Source organism: Rhincodon typus, chromosome 36 (assembly GCF_021869965.1).
Source record: "Rhincodon typus isolate 14 chromosome 36, sRhiTyp1.1, whole genome shotgun sequence".
NCBI lineage: Eukaryota > Metazoa > Chordata > Chondrichthyes > Orectolobiformes > Rhincodontidae > Rhincodon > Rhincodon typus.
The window spans coordinates 7,864,591-7,886,608 of record NC_063367.1 but is presented as its reverse complement, the minus strand read 5'-3'; the positions used below and the strand labels follow the sequence as shown (position 1 = coordinate 7,886,608).

Sequence of the window (22,018 nt, the reverse complement as noted above, 5' to 3'; positions counted from 1 at the left end):
TGCTGCTTGGCCTGCTGTGTTCATCCAGCCCTGCACCTTGTTGTCTCTGGTCTATAGTTCCCTGGCTTTTTCTCACAGCCTTTTTGAAATAATGGCTTATCACCAGATTAACCAACTTCCAGTCTCTCGGTACCTCACCTGTGGCTGTCGATGATACAAGTATCTCAGCAAGGGGCCCAGCAATCTTTTCCCCAGCTTCTGACGAAGTTCTGGGATACAGCTGATCAGGTCCCAGGGATTGATCCACCTTTGTGTTTTAAGACGGCCAGCACCACCTCTTCTGTAATGTAAACTCTCCAAGACATCACTATTTATTTACCCAAGTTTCCTAGCTTCCATGTTCTTCTCCACAGTAAATACAGATGCAAAATATTTGTTTAGTGTCTCCCTCATCTCCTGTGGTTCCACACATGGATGACTACATTGAACTTTAATGGGCCCTATTCTCTCTCCCTAGTTACTCTTTTGCACTTAATGTACTTATCTTTGAGTCTCCTGAACTATATTTGCCAAAACTTTCTCATGTCCCCCTTTTGCCTCCTGATTTCCCTCTTGAGTATACTCCTAATGCCATTATATCCTCAGCATTTGGCTCATATCAGTCTCAACCCTTCCTATTTACCCATCCAGATGCCTTTTAAATGTTGTAATTGCACCTGTCTCACCACTTCCTCTGGCAGCTTGTTCCATTCACACACCATCCTCTTCACTCAATTCCAGCTGTCCATATGCCTCATTCTTTTTCTTGACCAGAGCCTCAATTTCTCTAGTCATCCAGCATTCCCTGTACCTACCAGTCTTGCCCTTCACACTAACAGGAACGTATGTCTCTGTGCTCTCGTCATCTCATTTTTACCTACAAAAGCTCCCTCCAATCAACTTTTGAAAGTTCCTGTCAAATTCGATCAAAATTGGTCTTACTGCAATTAAGAATGTTAACTTTTGATTTGTTCTGTCGTTTTTGATAACTATATTTTAAAACTAATAGAATTATAATTACTTGCCCTAAAGTGCACCCTCACTGAAACCTCAGTCGCTTGACCTGTCTTATTTCCAAGAGAAGGTGAAGTATTGCTCCTTCTCTAGTAAGTACATACACACTTCACAAATTCCTCCCAAACCAAGCCCCTCAACACTGACAGTCCCAGTCTATGTTTGGAAAGCTAAAATTCTCTATCGTTACAACCCTATTATTCTTACAGATATGAGATCTCAGAATCCCTGCAGTATGGAAGTAGGCCATTTGGCCCATTGGGTCTGCGCCGACCCTCTGAAGAACATCCCACCTCAAGCCACTTTCCTACCCTATCCCTGAAACCCTGCACTTCCATGACTAAACCAATTAGCTTGCACATCTTTGGACTGTTGGAGGAAACCCATGTAGACATGGGGAGAATGTGCAAACTCCACACAGACAGTCCTTACATATTTGCTTCTCAATTTCCAGCTGACTATTGGGGTGGGTCTATAATACAATCCTAACAAGGTGATCATCTCTTCCTTACTTTTAATTACCAGCCATATAACTTCACTAAATGATCTCTGAGAAATATCATCCCAAAGTACGACCATAATGCTATCCCTAATCAAAACTCTTTCCTCCTTTTCTATCCTTCTTATAGCATCTGTACTTGGGAACATTAAGCTACCAGTCATGTCCATCCCTGAGCCACTTTTCTGTAATAGCAGTGATATCCCAGTCCCATGTTCCCAACCATGCCCTGAGTTCATCTGCTTTACCAGTCAGGCCTCTTGCATTGAAGTAAATACAAATTAAGTCATCAGTCTTTCTTTGTTAAGCTGTTGTCTACCGTGACTATTTGACTTGCTCCCCTTACCTACTGTAACAGCCTCAGCTTTTTCTCTCTTCTCACAATTGCTTTGGTTCCCACTGTTTTACAAGTTTACAGCCTCCTGAGTAGCACTAGGCAATCTTCCCCACAAGGATATGAATATGATATATGTCTGTGTCCAATTCAGGTGGAATCTGACCCTGTCATGCAGGTCATTTCTACCCCTGAAGAGATGCCAGTGGTCCAAAAGTGTGAATCCTTGCCCTTTGCAGCAGCTCCTCAGCCATGCATTCATCTGCTCTATCCTCCTATTCCTGCTCTCACTAGCACGTTGCACCAGTAGTAATCCAGATATTACTAACCTTGAGGACCTACTTTTTAAACTCCTACCTAGTTTACTATCTTCTCTCTGCAGAACCTCATCCCTTTCCCTACCAGTGTTGTTGGTACCAGCGCTCACAATGGTCTCCTGCTGGTATTTGTCCCTTTTCAGAATATTCTGCACCCTCTCAGACATCTTTGACCCTGGCGTCAGGGTGGCAACACACCATCCTGATGTCTCACTGACGGTCACAGAAACGTTTGTCTCTGCCCTCGACTGGAGAGTCCCCTGTTACCATCAATTGCTTGGACCCTGATATACCCCTCTTTACAGTAGAGACAGTCACAGTACCAGAAACCTGGCCGTCAGTGCTGTACTCCCCTGAGAATTCATCCTCCCCTACAGTACCTAAAATGACATATCTGTTTGAGAGATGAGTTGTTAATTTCCCGTGTTTGCTTTTTGTGAGACCTTGGCACACTGATGAGACTTGAAAGTAATAATTTGAGTGATGCATTTACGCACATCCTGTGAACACAGTAAAATGTTAAATGATCGCAAGTTAATTAAGTGGTTTCTCTGCTGGGTGTTTGTAACGAGGAAGCTTGTGAAGTATTTGAGGGTGTAGGAAAAAAGTGATACAAAAAAATGCATGTGCTGTTACTGTGGTTTAGCATTATTAGTTTCTATGCAAGTAAATTGTAAGACACATTGGACACTCTTGGAAATCGTGGGTGAAGCTAGAGTTCAATGTCATCGCGTGGAATTATTTACGTTTACAGTTACACCTTTTATTCCGGGCCACGATCCTTGCATAGAAGGACAGCTTACTGCGAAGTTCTAACACAGCCCATTCAAGCCAACTCATCCATGTACACCCTCCTGAGGAACCACCTCCAACCCTATGTTATTTTGCCCTAGCAGAATTCCATTCTTTTCTCCATCATCTACTTAAGCTGCCTTTACCTAAATCAGGCCTTCCCAACTGGGAACCCCTCGTGAGGTCACAGCTGAAGTTTTGGGGTTGAGACAGCAATGACTAACTCTTTTAACACCACCTTCCTCTGATCTCAGATTTTTTTTCCCTATTGCACAAAACCATTGCTCACCGAGTGTGACAATTTTGAAGCTTTGAAATGGGAATGCAGGGGAAGAATGTTTAGGAAGCTTTGCCTTACATGCATCTAAAAGCACGAGGGACGGGCAATAAATGTCCACATCCCACAAATAATTTTTTTAAAAAGTGATTAACTTCAGCTACTCCTTGTGGTATTGAGCTCCCCATTCTCAATAAATGTCCACATTCCCACTGCCTAATGAAGTTGCTTCAGAATTCCCTATTTGGTTTATTAGTTATTATGCATAAACAAGGAGAGCAGCTTTTTGTCTTGCTTTAGGCAGGGAAAGAAGCCACCTATTGAGATTGGCACTTTCAAAGGTAAAAATGGAACTTAATTTCAATTACAGCTGAAGTTATTCCTACCAATGCGATTTTTCTGCAGTGTAAAATGTCTTTGGTCTTCTCGGAGCTTTGACACTCAGTGAATGTTTTCTCATGTGATGTGACAATTGATGGTAATTTCATGGACAGCTTTCAGTCCCACTCTGATGAAATGAATTTAACTTGCACGAGCTGCTGTAGTGGAATTTGAATACATATGTTCCGGTCTTGGTCTTCTGGGATAGTATTTCATGGACTTTACCACTGCACCATCATCTCTCCCTTTCTCGACTGTTGAAGACAGTGGGGGTGTATTTTCAATACTTTGAAAGTGAAGGTAGGTAGATTCTTGCTAGGTAAGGGAATCAAAGATTTTTGGAGGTGGATAGAAATGAGAAATTCAATGTATATATAAATGAGCCATGAAAGCCAGGCAGGCTCAATGTGCCGAACGGCCTACATTTAATCCTAATTCATCGTCAGGTTTGTGATATAAGATTTTATTGAAGTTTGAAGGAAATACTTAAAAGCGTGAGTTATCTAAACTTTGAATTCAGGTCATTTATCAAACTGACAGAGAATGTCGCCTGTTGTAGTGTCTATCGTTTTATCTTATCTTTGCTTGTCCTGTATGGTGATGTAGACAAAATGTTTTGATAATGCCATATTTTGTTGGAAGAATTATGTAGTGTGTATGAAGGCACAATCTTGGAAGTGCAGTACCCACTTATTAAGTTACAGCTCCACAACGCTGGTTAAATTGCTGTCATCCAGCTGGTCCACAAGCAGGTTAGCATTGATCCTTGCATGTAAGAATGAGGTCACATCATATCTGTGACCATGAGAAATACTGCATATGTACCTTGCCTTTCTCCACTGGTGACTGTGCAAGGGACACTAATTTACTTTGCATGCACACCTTCCTTTGAGAGGGGAAGAGTCAAAGACACATGCACATCATTTGGACAAGCTACAATTCCTATCTAAGATACACTTTTGATCTATACGCATTTGTCTGTCTAAGCATTGACTGTGCATGCAGAGAATGGGATTAATTGACAGTGGGAAGGCAACTCTCTCAATATATCCTTAGTAAAACTAGGACCATCTGTACCAAAAATAAGGTACACAAATGGCCTATAGTTGAGCTATGCTTTCCTCTTTTTGAGTGTATCATATATACTTGTGTAGAAGATGAGAAGTGTGCTTTGGGTTGCATCTAGGTGAGGGGTAATATCTACCCCGCTGATGTGTCTCAACACAGCTGAGCAGGACAGGCATGATGAGGCAATTTAATTATGAACCATGTCATGTTGACATGAGTGGTTTTTGCATTGAATTTTGGAGATCGTCTTCTATATTAGTATATGTGATGTATGCATGTTGCTTTTGGAATGTATATTTTTGATAACGTTTTAAAGTTTTAAAAATTAATGTTTATGTTTATAATAATATAAAAATTATGATACTTCTGTTCTTGACTTCAAATTAACATTTTAGTCGCTATCACTTTTAAATTTTCTGACAGTCATTCTCACCTCAGTTATTTCTTTTCCCCATATCTGGGAAAGCATTTTTACAGGATTGAATTAATAGTAACGATAGAGAATGCCTCTCTGCAACACCTTAAACTCAATATCTTAAACATAGAAAATTAGTTTTTTTTGGGTCCATGTCATCATGACCTGAGTGGACAAGCATCAATTTACCTGCAATTCCACAAGAGAGATGAATATATTCCTGGTTTTTTCATGGATGTAACTACTTGCTTCACTTAAACTGCACCTGTTCCAGTATGAGATAACAAGGTGTCGAGCTGGATGAGCACAGCAGGCCAGGCAGCATCAGAGGAGCAGGAAAGCTGACGCTTCGGGTCTGGACTCTTCTTCAGAAATGATCTCTAAAGAAGGGTCCAGACCCAAAACGTCCGCTTTCCTGCTCCTCTGATGCTGCCTGGCCTGCTGTGCTCATCCAGCTCTACACCATGTTATCGCAGATTCTCCAGCATTGGCAGTTCCTACTATCCCTGTTCCAGTATGAGTGCTTAATTCTATACTGTTATCACAGAGATGAAAAGGTAAAACGTTTGCCCTGCAACACACGGTCAGGACTTGCACTTTCGTGTCCTGTAGCTGAGGAATACATCAATTGGAGAGGCTGTGCTGAACTGAGAAGGAATTAGGTCTGAACTGAGAAGGAATTTCTTCACCCAGAGGGTTGTTAATCTATGGAATTCCTTGCCCAGTGAAGTAGTTGACGCTACTTCAGTAAATGTTTTTTTAAAAAAAAAAAAACGATTTTTTTTGAACAATAAAGGAATTAAGGGATACGGTGAGAACGCGGGTACGTGCATCTGAGTCCATGAAAGGATCAGCCATGATCTTATTGAATGGTGGAGCAGGCTCGAAGGGCCAGACGGCCTACTCCTGCTCCTAGTTCTTATGTTCTTATGTTCTGTATGTAAGACATTTTCTTGTGTGTGACTGTTTTGGTATCAGTGACAGAATTTAAATTTGAGGAGATAGGAGTCACTTTATTTTTCACATGATTATTTTAATACTTTCACTTTTTTGTTTTTATTTCTTGTTGGTTCTCCTCCCACGACATTAACTTGCTGCAGAGCTGCACTTGTTCTCAGAGCTAGCATTTTACTAAAAAAAGAACCATCAGCTCAGGTTATAAACATCTGTCTAACAAAGCCTCATTAGAGTTTCTGCATTTGACATTGACTTAAGGACGGAATGGGGCTGAGTTACATCAAATGGTCCACTGACACTTGCTTTTACCATCACGGGTTAATGTTGCTTTGAGATTCCAAACAAATATGGACTAGAAGGGAGAATGCTAGTGTTTAAAGAACCATGTGTATCTTAATTTGATGCATGTTTTTACAAGTTTAAATCAGATACAAAACTTCCAGGTCATTACAACCAGTTCCCCAATGACAAACTTCTGATTTACCATCAATCCAGTAATGTATTCCTTGCAGCGGTTCAAGTACAGACTTTAAGTACCTATTCTGAAACCATTACATCAACAGTATGACAAGATCAGGAACAATTCCAAGCCTTGCTGTACCATACAAGTTTGCAGAGTTTGTTGTATTGAGTCTTGTGTGGTATTGAAACCATGTTTTTATTGTGGAGATGCTGGTGTTGGGCTGGGGTGGACAAAGTCGGAAGTCAAAACCAAAAGAACTGGATGCTGTAAATCAGGAACAAAAACAGAAATTGTTGGAAAAGCTCAGCAGGTCTGGCAGCATCTGTGACCCTTTCTCAGGACTGAGTCAGAAGTCAGAAGTCACATGACATCAGGTTGTGGTCCAACAGGTTTATTTGAAATCACAAGCTTTCAGAGCATTGCTTCTTTGTCAGTTAACATGGAGGGAAGAGCACAGGCACAGAATATATAGGCAGAGAGATAATGGCAAAATAATTCCAGGTAATTATAAGAGTGTCAACAGGTAAGAATAAATACTGAGAGTGGAGTGTTGATAGGCTGCATAACAAGTCTTTGCAGGTGTTTGAAAGTGTCAAATGATAGGAGTAAAATATCAACAGCTGAATAACAAGTGAAGGAATGACCTATGAATCGACTAATAAAGGCACATGCTTTAATCTTTCGACACTCCACTCATTATTTGTACTGGTGAGCAGAAGACCAGATATTTAAGAATTTTCTTTTTTCAGGAGAAAGCATAAGTCGATTAGTAATACTCCTTTAATATTTGTTAAAGGCAAGTCCTGTTTCACCTTGAAGTCTTCAATGAAGAAATGGAGAGGGGCAATTATATTAGTGTGTTAATATTTATATGGACTTTCAAAAGGCTTTTGAGGCTCTGGGTAGAAAAAAATGAAGTCAGTGGGATTAAAAGGACAGTGGCAACATGAATAAAATAACATTCTTTTCAGACTGAACTGCACTGTTTTATCTCCTGAGCTCTTACTGGAACAAATCTCTTATTTTAATATGTTTTAACTGTTTTGGATTTGGATATCAGGGACACATTTTCAAAGATTACACAAACATGAGGTGCATTGTAGTAGACTGCAGAAGGTCATAGTCTAGAATGGACAGAAACATAGCAGACTAAATTCAAAGCATTCAAAGGTGGCAATGAAGTATTTTAGAAGGAAGACAGGAATAAGAGAAACAATGCCAAGTATTTAGTACAATTTTAATAAGGTATAGGAGTAGAGACCTGGAAGTTCACATGAGTGAACCTTTTGAAGGTGACAAGATGTTCATAAATAAAAGCAAAATACTGCAGATGCTGTAAATCTGAAACACGCACAGAAAGTGCTGTAAAACACGCTTCCAGGGTTCAGGAAATGATGGCGTTGTGAAGTTGTACAAAAGCAATTTTTTTTACAAGTACATAAAACCAAGTAAATACGTATTATGTTTATTCTCAGCAAACATATACATGTGAAATTAAAGCTGTGAGTGGTCTATGTATAATGTTGCACAGTTGCAGTCAGGAGTAATTCATTGCTCAGCCGTTCTTTCGGATCCCTTTTATTTAAAAGGGAAGAGCCTAAATCTGATACCTGATGTGCAGAGGAGGAGGAACTAGGCAGCATATAATAAAAAATAAATTAAAAAGCTGAATACTTTCAAAATGCCTGCTCAAAGAATCATCCTGAAATTAGACTTTTGTTTGAATTTAACAATTCTAAATCTTTGAAATCAGAGTACATCTGAAACTAAGTTAATTATTTGGAATTATTTGAAAAGGGTTGGGACATGTACATAAACTATTGAGCAATAAGCTTAACATCTAATATAAGGAAAGTTGTAACTTATTTTGAGTTTAATAGACGATCTCTTGGAAAGCATGGATTCAGGATGGAAAGGTCTTGTTAACACTTTTTATGGAGTAGGTGAGTCACAGCTGGTTTATATACTTGGATCTTCAGAACCAATGTCAAGAATCATGAACTAAGTTACAATTTAATTTAGAAACCACTCGTTTGTTTGGTCTAAATGTGTAATGCGCAGGCTGCAAAGAACATAAAAGCAGGATGCTCTGGGATCAATCTGTACTCCTTACGCCATTCTTATTTCAACTTTAGAAGGTTGACTTTGCTCTTGATAGTAGGAATGGACAAGAAATAATCATATTAATCACTGTGATGGGGAGGTCAAATGACAGAATACAGTTTGAAAAGGAAAAAAATAAATAGAAAGTGAAGCCCAGTAGCTATGGTTTACCAAAGCATTGTGCAGTAAACTTATCAATGCAATCCATTCTAGCTGATGCATACTTCTCTAGTCTTTGGAGAGAGAGAAAGGGGATGCAAGTGTGGCTAATGAAGGGAGTTGATGTATGAAGAGATGGAGGGTTTCTTATATATCGTTGCTGTTGATAATCTTTGCATACCTGATTTGCATTTTACTTGTTTTTAAACGGCATTTCATTTTGGACTTTAGTTCTGGAGTTGTTTGGGAAATGAAACGGAAGCAACGCTGGAAGCCTTTTAGTCAAAAGCTCATCAATCTTTTGGAGCAGAGCTACCAGACACACCTGATTGAAAAGACTGCAGAACATTGGATTAAGTTGGACAGTAACTTGGAGGTAACATAGAACTGGATAGTATTGTTAAGACCAGATTCCAATGGACCTGCTAGCTCATGACTGTGAAGTTCCTTGTCTTATCAGAAATTCAAACTTGCTCTATACTTCCACTCAGTTAATCTATTGATGTTTCCAAAACTCAACAAAATCGTAATGATTTCCATTTACTCCTCCCTTCCTGAGTTTTCATGTAATTAACATCTTTTAAATTTGTTTACTGCCCTACTTCAACAGCAGCATTAGTAAGCATTTAGAAGGTTGCTTATTTTAAAGTTTGTCATCTTGTCTGAGCTATTTGTTGTTAAGCCTCATGAAATTAGTTAAAACACAGTGAACGTGAGCCTTTTTTTAAAAAAAAAAATCACAACCAAGCAAAATTATCACTATGCAACAAGCTTGTATTTTTCCTGATGGTTAAAAGGAGTAAAATGAATCTGACTTTTCTTCCCTTCCCTCCTGTGCCTTGGCTGAATCAAAATTTATTTCAGATTTTAAAGAACTCTGCACAATTTAAAAGGCAAATGGCAGAGCAGTTGTGCCATCTTCAGTCGTCTTGGATCTTTTTACTGTGCTACTTTCTAACTATATTTACTACTTTTTATGCAATTTAATAGTCGGAGCACTAGATGGTGTACCGAGAATTGTTTCAGGTGATGCAGTGAATTTCCTATTTTGAGATTCCATGTTTATTGTGCTTTTTAGGTTAATTTTCATGTTATGCAAATCCGTTTGCCTCAACGATTGAGCATCAGACGAAACTTTTTATCTGGCATTCAAGTTGAGTATAAGCAGTCTGCTCATCACAGGAGTTTACGTGCCCAGTTGTATTGGCTGCAGGTAATGTTCATTGGTTTGTCAGCTTCTTGCATGGGTTCCCTAGTTCTTACATTGTAGAGTTCTTTTATAAAGACTACTATATCCTAAGTAGAGTTAACTAAATGTTTAATTTACCTGATGGGCACTTGTAACTTATCAACTTTAGTTTAAGGGGCAGTAGCACAGTAGGGTTATGCACAATATTTGGCAGTTTTTTGAAGGTGATGTAGGTGCAACACGGTATTCAGAGGCGATCTAAAGTTGCTTGATAATCTAAAATGTTTTATGAGAACATGTGAAAAAGGAGCACAAGAAGGGCCATAGCTTTTTACTTCACCTCACAAGTTTTGTTCTTGGTGTGGGTTTATTCTGTGTTACATGCACTCATTGCATTGAGTGATTCATTCACTGGTGATCGAACACAAGTGCACTGGTCCGCAGTCTTAGACAATAACAGAAGGTTAGCAAAAGGAAAAATCAAGTTTCTACCCAGTTGATAGCTAATAATTCCATGTACCTAGTGACCAAGAAACATCTGCTTAAGATGACTGTTAGACCTCAAGAGGCTTATTATGCCCAGTTCTGGTTGCCATACTATAGGAATGATCTGTATGTACTGGAGAGAGTACTGAAGCAATATACGTGAATGGTTCCGGGGTAAGGAATTTCAGTTTTGTGGATAGATTGGGACTGCTCTCCTTAGAGAGGAAGGCTAAGAAGAGACTTCAAATCATGAGCGTGCTGGATGGAGTAGATGGTGGGAGTGGGCGGGTGAAATGTTTTTACTGTTTGTGAAAGGATCAAAAATGAGAGGGCACAGACTTAAAGTGATCAGCAAAAGAAGCAAATGCAACATGAGAAAAATCTTTTGCACATGACAAGTGATTTGGGTCTGTAATGTACTGCCTGGAAGTGTGGTGGAGACAGCTTCGATTGAGGCATTCAAGACAGCATTGGACAATTAGTTGAATCAAAACAATGTGATACAGTGAGAGGAAAAGTCAGGTGAATTACAGTAAGTCACAATGCTCAGTAGCGAGCCTGTGCAGGCATGATAGTTGAGCCAAGGAGGGCAGATGAGCATTGAAGCTCAGATAAATGAGACAATCTTACTGAGGCGTACGAGATCCTGAGATGGCTTGGTGGGGTTATAGGCAAAGAGGATGTTTTCGTTTGGTGTATCTTGAATTTGAAGCACAGTTTAAAAATAATCAGGTGTCCCATTTCAAATGAAGATATGGGGGAGTTTTGTCTCTGAGGGTCATTAACCATTAGAATTTTGTCAAAAAATAGTGGAGACTGGTCTCCAACCTATGCTGAGAAAATTGGTGTAGTTCAAAAACCGAATGAAGGACTTAGTCATACAGTGCAGAAACAGATCCTTTGGTCGAACTCGTCTGCACCAGCCAGGCATTTGAATCTGACCACGTCCCATTTGTCAGCATTTGGCCCATATCCCTCCATATCCTTCCAGATGCCTTTTAAATATTGTAATTGTACCCACCTGCACGCATCCTCTGGCAGCTCGTTCCATGCGAACACCACCCTGCACAGTTGGATGGTGGCTCAGTGGTTAGCACTGCTGCCTCGCAGCACCAGGGACCTGGGTTTGACCATACTCCTGGGCGACTGCCTGTGTGGATTTTGCATGTTTTCTCTATGTCAGTGTGGGTTTCCTCCGGGTGCTGTGGTTTCCTCTCTGTCCAAAGATGTGCAGGTTAGGGTGGATTGGCCATGGGAAATTGTCCATAGTGTCCAGGGATGTGCAGGATAAGTGGATTAGTAATGGGAAATGTGGAGTTACAGAGATGGGTTGGGGGTGGGTCTTCAAAGTGTCAGTGTGGACTATAGCTATTCTCAAATTCTGTAACTTTATGATTCTGTGATTCTCTGCGAAAAAATTTGCTCCTCAGGCCCGTTTTAAATCTTTCCTCTCTTACCTAAACCTGTGCCCTCTAGTTTTTGGACTACCCCATCTTAGGAAAAAGACCTTGGCTATTCACCCTATCCATGACCCTCATGGTTTTACAAACCTCAATAAAGTCACCCCTCAACCTCCGATGCTTTAGGGAGAAAAGCCCTGGCTTATTCATCCTCTCCCTATAACTCAAACCCTCCAGTCCCGGCAACATCCTTGTAAATATTTTCTGCACTCTCTCAAGATTACTAGCATCCTTACTATAGAAGGCCTCACCAATGCCCTGTGCAGCTGCAACATGACATCTTAACTCCTATACTCAATGGTCTGATCAACGAAGACAAGCTTGCCAAATGCCTTCATCACCACTCTGTCTACCTGCGACTCCACTTTGAAGGAACTGTGTGCCTGCACCCCAAAATCTCTCTGTTCTATAACACTCCCTAGGGCCCTACCAATAACTCTGCAAGTCCTGCTCTGGTTTGCCTCACTAAAATGCAACACCTCACATTTAACTAAACTAAACTCTGTCTGCCACTCCTCAGCCCATTGGCCCATCTGATCAACATCCTGTTAACATATTAGGTAACACAGGTCACTGGTCTGTGAAAGAGCATCAACAGCAAAGAACCAGAGTTTTCCTGTTGATCATGGGAACCGCTGTTCCCATTTGTAACTATGAAAGCATTTTATCAGAAAAACAATAGCAACTAATGTTAAAGGAAAGCTCAGATTAGTGTTACTGTTGTCCAGCTTTTCCAAAGTTTGCGTTGTGTCGTCAAAGGTTCAGTGACATCACTCCCTGCTCTGAGTCAGAGGTTTGCGGTTCAGGTCTCACTCAAGGTTGTGCATCCAAAAAGTATTATGTGTTTGTTAGCACCTTGCTGGGCATTGGCTGCCATATTTCCTACATTACAATGTTGACTTCATGCCAGAGGAGCTGCTTTGCTTGTAAAATGCTTTGAGCTGCCTTGAAGTAAAAGGTGCTAGATAAATGGAATAAAAATTAAGTGCTGGAGAGACTCGGCAGACCTGTTTGCTCTGTGAAGATAGAAACCCAAGTTAATGCTTTGAGTTGAATATGAATTCTTTGGAACGGGACAGAAATAGAATTTCTTCCTATCTGGACTTGAAATGCTGATACAGTGTGGTTCTAATTCGATATACCTTCAAAAGCTTGCAGGCCATGAAAGAAGGGGAGATTTGTGTTTCTTCACCTTAGGACTTCCAAAAATGTTTGTTCTACAGTCATGAGTTGGAGTGGAACTGAGAGAATCAGCACGGAGGGAACTCAACACTAATAGCAAAAAATAAACAGTTCCTACTCTTGATGTTTTGGAATACTAGGTATTGTTCTATTGAACCTTTGAGTATGTTATGATTCTTTGTTACAGGTTGATAACCAGTTGCCTGGTGCAATATTTCCAATAGCTTTCCATCCAGTACCACCTCCAAAGTCCATTGCTTTGGATTCAGGTCAGTAATCAAATTAATCAATACTTTTTATCCATAATTACATCCGTTTATTCATGCATATTGCAAATGCTGATATTTTTATGTGTACTCTGTTTAGAACCAAAACCATTTGTTGATATAAGCATCATCACAAGATTTAATGAACACAGTCAAGTCATGCAGTTCAAGTGAGTATCTTTTTGTCAATACTAGAGACAGTGCTATTTCCAATAAGACTAGTATACTATATTATTAGAAAATGATTGTTTATTAAATTGTCGTAGCTATTACAAATTATTAAGAAGCATCAAACACCAAATTGGTGGATTGTAGCTGTTCATCAGTTTCATCCTTTGTGATTAGGAGTCAAACCCAGTTGCAGATTGCAGGAAGGTGTCCTCTCTGATTGGGGACTCTGCGATCAGACTGACCTTTCATCCTTCAGGATTTGGGGTCAAACCCACATGCGAGATGAAATTTGTTGCTGATCCTTTAATGATCATAAGGAGTTGGGAAATCACTGGAATATTATGCTCAATTCTAGGCATCAGATTTTAGGAAGCCTTGGAGAGAATGCAAAAGGAGATGGCCAACATGTACCAGGGTTTGAGGAACTTCAGTTAATGTGGAGAGATTGGCCTAACTGGGATTATTTCCCTTATTAAGCGAAGATTTAAAAGAATCTTTCAAAATCCTGAAAAGTTTTGATAGAGTAAATGAGGTGAAATGGTTGCATTTTACAAAAGATCAGATCATGTTACCAGACTGACAATCCAGAGGACAAGACTTCAACTCCAGAGATATCAGTTTCAAATAATAATTAATAAGTCTAGAATAAAATTCAGTGATAGTGATCGTGAAACTACTGGTTTGTTATAAAAATCCAGCAACTTTAGTGATGCCAGTCAGAGAATGAAATCGGCATTCTTTATCCACGATCAGGCCTACATGTGACTCCAGACCAATGGAAATATGGTTGACTTTTAACTACTCTCCAATGGTATAGCAAGGCACTCAGAAGAATTCAATAAGAATTAAACCGAACGTACCACCTCCGAAGAGAAGAACTTGGCCTTTATTTTACTAGGGGTTGGGCATATTGCTTGCCTTTTGGAAATGTCGGTCGCAAATTAACTTTAAAAAATTGCTGCCCAGCAACCGTATTACTTGTAGTCGCATTAATAAGCAGCGATTGGGAGTTCTGCTCCTCAGTGGAAGCGAATTCAATCATCATTACCTGCTGGCCAGTCTGTTTGGCCAGCAGCTCTTGCAGTCCCAACAGGACCAGAAGTCATACTGAGACTGCAAGCCATACCGTAAAGAATAGTGATGGTGACCAGATGCAGGTAAATCCTGGGAGAGACAAATGAGGCTGATGTTGGGGCCCTGTTCTTGATGTGCGTGCTGAGTAGTAAAAGATGTAACTCCCTTTCCTTCCTGCTTTATCATTGACCTTCCCACTCTTGCTCACTTTCCACCACTGGGAATTGCACCAATGCTGGGAGAGCTGGCCCTCAGATAGTTAGACTACAAACTACTAGTCATTCTCGCTGAATTATACATCTCAGCTAGTGTTGCAAACTCCCTACTATCCTTCGGTATGCCCTGTTCCACTGGTAAGACAGATCCATCAGAGATGTTGGCATTAGCAGTATGCGAACAGGACCACAGTGTAAACTTTACTGGTGCTGCTATTTACTTGTGCCATGTTAGAATCTCTTTAGCATCAAGAAATTGATAATATATACTTTTATGTTTTTGAAATGATGCCTTGTTGGGAATTAACGTGTCCTGTATTCCTGCCTTAAGTATGTGATTGGGTTTAATATGGCGCTGTTTGCTTTTTCTTCTAGATACTTCATGGTCCTGATTCAGGAAATGGCTGTGAAGATCGATCAAGGATTTCTCAGTGCAGTTATAGCATTGTTTACCTCAGCCTCAGATCCTCTGGCAGTGACTCAAAAGGTGATGTCAGTTCTTTTATGTTATTACCTATAATGATGGTGCTGGTTTCATTGCCCAGTCGTGTGCTCTATTATTGGAAACTTTTGTATCAATTTAAAAACGAAAACAACTTTATAACTGCCCAGTTTAATTGAGTGATAGCTATATTCAGTGTTCATGAATGAAGCTCAGATGATTGCCTGATGCCAGTTGGCTCCCATCGGAACTTGCTGGTGTTGCTCGTCATTTTGCTCACACTTTGTGGGAGGAAGGATGGATATCCATTACAACTTCACGCAACTGTTAAATCTAGGTCAGCAAGAATGAGGTTGATTGACAAGAGCGCTTGGTATGTTACCAAGTCATCCACTTCAACACCTTCCACCCCAACCTTAAGTTCACCTGGACCATCTCTAACACCTCTCTCACCTTCCTGGACCTCTCTGTCTCCATCTCGGGCAACCACCTAGAAACCGATGTCCATTTCAAGCCCACTGACTCCCGCAGCTACCTAGAATACACCTCCTCCCACCCACCTTCCTGCAAAAATGCCATCCCCTATTCCCAATTCCTTCGCCTCCGCCGCACCTGCTCCCAGGATGAGGCATTCTACTCCCGTACATCTCGGATGTCCTCGTTTTTCTACCCCCCATCAGTGGTCGAGAACGCCCTCGACCGTGTCTCCCACATTTCCCGTAATTCATCCCTCACACCCCGTCCCCGCAATAACAACCAAAAAAGAATCCCCCTCGTCCTCGTGTACCACCCCATCGTCCTCCGACACTTCCGCCATCTGCAATCCGACCCCACCACCAAAGACATTTTTCCTTCCCCACCCTTATCTGCTTTCCGGAGGGACCACTCTCTCCGTGACTCCCTTGTCCGCTCCACACTCCCCTCCAGCCCCACCACACCCGGCTCTTTTCCCTGCAACTGCAGGAAGTGCTACACCTGCCCCCATACCTCCTCCCTCACCCCCATCCCAGGCCCCAAGAAGACTTTCCACATCAAGCAGATGTTCACCTGCACATCTGCCAATGTGGTATACTGCATCAGCTGTACCCATTGTGGCCTCCTCTACATCGGGGAAACCAAGCGGAGGCTTGGTGACCGCTTTGCAGAACACCTACGCTCGGTTTGCAATAAACAACTGCACCTCCCAGTCGCGAACCATTTCAACTTCCCCTCCCATTCCTCAGACGACATGTCCATCCTGGGCCTCCTGCAGTGCCACAACGATGCCACCCGAAGGTTGCAGGAACAGCAACTCCTATTCCGCTTGGAAACCCTGCAGCCCAATGGTATCAATGTGGATTTCAGAAGCTTCAAAATCTCCCCTCCCGCTACCGCATCCCAAAACCAGCCCAACATGTCCCCGCCTCCCTAACCTGTACTTCCTCCCACCTATCCCATCGTCCCACCTCAAGCTGCACCCCCATCTCCTACATACTAACCTCATCCCGCCCCCTTGATCTGTCCGTCCTCCCTGGACTGACCTATCTCCTCCCTACCTCCCCACCTACACTCTCCTTTACTGGCTCCATCCCCGCCTCTTCAACCTGTCTGTTTCCTGTCCACCTATCTTCTCCGCTATCCATCTTCTATCCGCCTCCCCCTCTCTGCCTATTTATTTCAGAACCCCCTTCCCCTCCCCCAGTTCTGAGAAGGGTCTAGGCCCGAAACATCAGCCTTCCTGCTCCTATGATGCTGCTTGGCCTGCTGTGTTCATCCAGCTCTACACCTTGTTATCTCAGATTCTCCAGCATCTGCAGTTCCTACTATCTTTGGTATGTTACCAATTGGTTCTGGATACTCTCCTTCTGCTTCTGAAAGTATAGCTGGTTTTGCTAATCCAAGGGAGTGCATTATCTTATATCATTACATTTCAGAACTTGTTGCACAAAGAATTGACAAACCTTGGCAGCTAAATGTCTTCGTATACAGCTGCTGATCATGTGTCCCCTTTTTATCTTACCTTGATGATGTAAAGATCAGAAATTGCTGGAAAAGCTCAGCAGGTCTGGTAGCATCTGTGGAGAGAAATCTGAGTTAACGTTTCAGGTCCAGTGACCCTTCCTCAGCTGTACTTCTGAATTGATGACCTGAAACATCTGCTAGACCTGCTGAGCTTTTCCAGCAATTTCTATTTTTTGTTCCTGATTTCCAGCATCTGCGGTTCTCAGTTTTTACGATATAAAGATCACATTTGGTCTTGCCTCCCTGGTGGCAAGTCAAGCAGTTAGGTGCTAATGATTACTGAGGAGTATTCCAGCAAAGTGAGAGTTAAATACATGATGAGCATATTTATTTACTCGATGCCAGATGTTTAGAAATGTGTTCTGGGAAAGGTACTATAAATCATTGAGTTTATTCAAATCCAGTCCAGTGCCATGACGTGACATTTAAGGCACATGATACATTACCATCAGTACTGCCTAATAAGGATACATGTGTGAAGTACTCCTATCCTGTTCTTCGCTTTAAAATGGGAAATTAAAGTTGAGGTGAGAAGTGTGGGTTCTGAAGAGAAGTCTTTTGTAGTCATGTATTCTGCTTCACTGTCCAGACTCAAGTGAAGAATAGTTGGGGATCTTTTTGCTCCGTTGGTTAGACAGTGGTTTGTAATGCAGAATGATGACGGTTCGCTTCCCCTGCCCATTGAGTTTGCCATGAAGGATTCACCATCTCAGTCTCTCCTCTCGTGTGAGCAGGTTAGAGGACTATCAGGTTAAACTGCTACAGTCATTTCTCTCTAATGAGAAAGCAGCCCTATGGTCCAGTAAGAATGTGACAACATTCCTTGCCTGGATTACAGAGCTACCCGTGCAGGTGGGAACATTTCCTGGCATTAGTATATCCCATTTAGAGATGCAGAATTCACAAAAAGCCTCTTCAGTTGGTAAGCAGTCAAATTGATTGTAAATATAGCTTTAGTTCACAGATATGCATTAGAGGTAATATTTATTCCTGTCTTCAAGTTCACTTGTGTATAATAGCTGCTTTCACTGAAAAAATTGAAATCTCAGCTTAATATGAATTTTCATAAATATAAATGCAAGATTGGCAGGAGCAAGGCATGAAGTGACTCGCTCACTGGAGAGCCAGTGCATATGTGATGGGTTGAATGACCTCTTTCTCTGCTGTGACAATTCTGTTAGTCATTGTTGCAAATGAACTGAATCAGAGCTGGGCCTGTTAGAATTATTTAAATTACTTTGGTTTTGTTTTGCAGACTAATCTGATAGACCAGGACATGGAAGCCCTGAAGACAGAATTGATGGAAACATCAATGACCGATGCTTCAAGACTTAGCTTCTTTGAGTATTTCCATATTTCACCACTTAAAGTAAGTATTTAAGTTCTCTTTCAAACTTAATAAGGAATTAATATTGTTTACATGTTAATAGAATCTGTTCAGCTCCTGTTAGTAAAAGGATCAGTGGTTCTTTATTTTGGTAATTCAGCCATCATTGTTTTCCGTGCTGTACTTACCTGTTATAACAATTACAACCTGCAGTGTCTGTGAAAATGCTTATTTTGTGCACAAAATGTTGCATTCCCTCAATCGGAGATAGTGGGATTGATTTGCACTGCCACAAGGGAACCTTTGCACAATTCCTTGGAAATGTGTGGTTCATTGCTTTCAATTCCTTCCTTTGTAATTACTGTACAGTGATTTTACAGTTAAATGTGACCAGAAGGTCCATGCTGTAAGCATAATCTTAGCAGACAGAAGTATATTTTGCTTTGTTTTGTCTTTTGTCTAAATATGATCATGCAAGAATGAATAATACAAGGTAGACCGCTAACTACTGGGCCAAATTGAGACTGTTATTCTGCAACGTTCACCTCTTGTGCATCAGTTGAGCAATCTCTTGAATGAAATGCAAAAATTCAGCAAAATATTCTGAGACGTTGCTATACAAAATGCTTCAGGCTTGTATGTTTGTGGAGTAATTTTATCTTGACGAAGGATTGAGCCCAATGCGGGAGGGAGATCGAGCCCTCGTACGGAACTCTCAGCGTGGAGCAACTGCAGGCATGTTGCTAAAGAAGGACTAATCTGGAACTTTAAACTTTTTCTTATTGACTACTTTATACTGAGAAGAATTGTAATATTGAACGTTTAACTTATTTCTTTATTTTTCTACTGTTTACCCAAAATCTTGTACCTCGTACCTTGAACCTAAGGTGGTGCCATGAACAGCAACATTGTAAATATTTCACTGTATCCTGTATCCCTGTAGTTGAGTACTCGTGACAATAAAACCTAATTCTAATTTTAATTTGACTTTCTATTCCTCTATGCAAAATGAATGGTGGGTTGACTATGTAATAATTTTTTGTGTCCCATAATTCATTAATTGCTTAAGCAAATCTAAAGCCTAGTCCCAGAACTAGGGGTCATAGTTTTAAAAACAAAGGGCGCAGCCATTTAAAACAGGTGGGGGAGTATTTTTTTTCCTCTGCAGGTTGAGCGTCATAGTCATTCAGCGTTGAAACAGACCCTGTGGAATTTGCTTCTTCAAAAGGCAGTGGATATAGAATTTTAAAATATTTTAAAAGATAGAAATAGATCCTTGATATATCTTGGTATAAAAGATTATTGGGGATATTCGGGAATGTAGTCTTGAGGTTAAAATCAGATTAGCCATGGTCTTTATGAATGGGGCAGCAGCCTCCAAGGGCCGAGTGGCCTACTTTTGTTATTTGCTATTATATTCATGCAGAGCACCTTATTTCCTGACTTGCAACCTAACTTCTCTGTTAAGGGCATGCCTTTCCTCATCATAACCTCCAGTGAGATTTTATCTTGAACTTGAGAAGCAAATAATAATTTGTCATAAGACATCCACATTTTTCAGTAAACATTGAAACTTTATAGAATATAATATCATGCAGGCAAGCAATCATGCCGGTTCTGTTATTGATTTTTCTACTCTGATGTTGGTGCGCTCACTCACAATCTTCTTTTCTAAATAGTTGCATCTGAGTTTATCTCTTGACTCAGGAGGAGATGAGTCCAGTAAAGAAAAGCATGAAGCAGTGCCACTGCAGTCCCTCCACATCTTACTCAAAAGCATTGGAGCTACATTAACAGATGTTGACGATCTCATCTTCAAGTAAGTGTGAAGTACTGCTTTTCACTATTATGACAGTACATTTTTCTGACCGAAAGCCCAAAGCTGCAAATTACACTTTTTAACACTAACCACCAACAAATAACTGTTGGAACTAGGTGCCTAAATATTATCGTGAAGTAGCTATTTGATTGACTTTATAAAAGTACAGCATCGACCTGTGGATGCCATATTAATTTTAGTATCAAGGTGACTTAGTGTGTTTTGCTTGGAAGAATAAGGACCGGTTCCGTGGGTATCTTCATTTGGTAGAGGAGTGTAAAGATTTAAAAGTACCCATTCATGTATCATTACAAAGGCCACTGCAAGTTAACAAGACCATAGATATGGATAGCATGGGTAGAAGATTGGCTGTCTGCCTGAAAGCAGAGAGTGGGGATAAAAGAGTCTCTGTCAGGATGGCAGCCGGTGACACGTGGTGTTCCGCGAGGGTCAGTGTTGGGACCACAACTTTTCACTTTGTACATTAATGACCTAGATGAAGGAACTGTGGGCATTCTGGCTAAGTTTGCAGATGATACAAAGGTAGGTGGAGGGACAGGTAGTATTGAGGATGCGGGGAGGCTGCAGAAGGATTTGGACAGGTTAGGAGAGTGGACAAAGAAGTGGCAGATGGAGTACAGTGTGGGAAAGTGTGAGGTCATGCACTTTGGTAAGAAGAATAAAAGCATGGACGATTTTCTAAGTGGGGAGAAAATTCAGAAGTCTGAAGTGAAAAGAAACTTGGGAGTTCTAGCCCAGGATTCTCTCAAGGTAAACTTGCAGGTTGAGTCAGTAGTCAGGAAGGCAGATGCAATGTTGACATTTATTTTGAGAGGACTTGAATATAAAAGCAGGGATGTACTCCTGAGGCTTTATAAGGCTCTGGTTAGGCCACATTTGGAGTATTGTGTGCACTTTTGGGCCCCATATCTCAGGAAGGATCCCTGGAGCGGGTTCAGAGGAGGTTCACGAGAATGGTCCCAAGAATGGGAAGCTTAACATATGAGGAACACTTGAGGACTCGGGCTGTACTCATTGGAGTTTAGAAGGATGAGGGGGGATCTAATTGAAACTTACAGAATACTGAACGGCCTGGAGAGAGTGGCTGTTGGGAAGATGCTTCCATTGATAGGAGAGACTAGGACCCGAGGGCACAGCCTTAGAGTAAAGGGAAGACCTTTTTAGAATGGAGATAAGGAGAAGCTTCTTTAACCAGAGAGTGGTGAATCTATGGAATTCACTGCCACAGAAGGTTGTGGAGGCCAGGTCTTCGAGTACATTTAAGACAGAGATAGTTAGGTTCTTGATTATCAAGGGGATCAAGGGTTATGGGGAGAAAGCGGGAGAATGGGGTTGAGGAACTTATCAGCCATGATTGAATGGCAGAGCAGACTTGATGGGCCGAATGGCCTAATTTCTGCTCCTGTGTCTTATGTTCTTATGATCTCATAGACAGTAAAATCAACATATTGAACAAAGAAGAATGAACTGCAGGTGCTGGAGATCTGCAATAAAAACAGAAATTGCCGGACTACTCAGAGATAGTAAGAACTACCAATGTTGGAGTCAGAGGTAACAAAGAGCGGAGGTGGAGGAACACAGCAAGCCAGGCAGCATCAGAGGAACAG

At 41.1% G+C, this 22,018-nt stretch overlaps 1 protein-coding gene across 1 annotated transcript in view; it reads left to right on the top strand.

The window, feature by feature from the left end:
- The window catches only part of vps13c (vacuolar protein sorting 13 homolog C), a 167,404-nt gene that overhangs the window by 111,729 nt on the left and 33,657 nt on the right, over nt 1-22,018 (top strand). Inside the window, exons 43-49 of the mRNA XM_048617031.1 lie at nt 8,990-9,134; nt 9,837-9,971; nt 13,263-13,344; nt 13,442-13,511; nt 15,177-15,288; nt 18,500-18,613; nt 20,251-20,390. Of these exons, the coding sequence (XP_048472988.1) occupies nt 8,990-9,134; nt 9,837-9,971; nt 13,263-13,344; nt 13,442-13,511; nt 15,177-15,288; nt 18,500-18,613; nt 20,251-20,390 (798 nt within the window). The remainder of the gene's footprint in view (nt 1-8,989; nt 9,135-9,836; nt 9,972-13,262; nt 13,345-13,441; nt 13,512-15,176; nt 15,289-18,499; nt 18,614-20,250; nt 20,391-22,018) is intronic.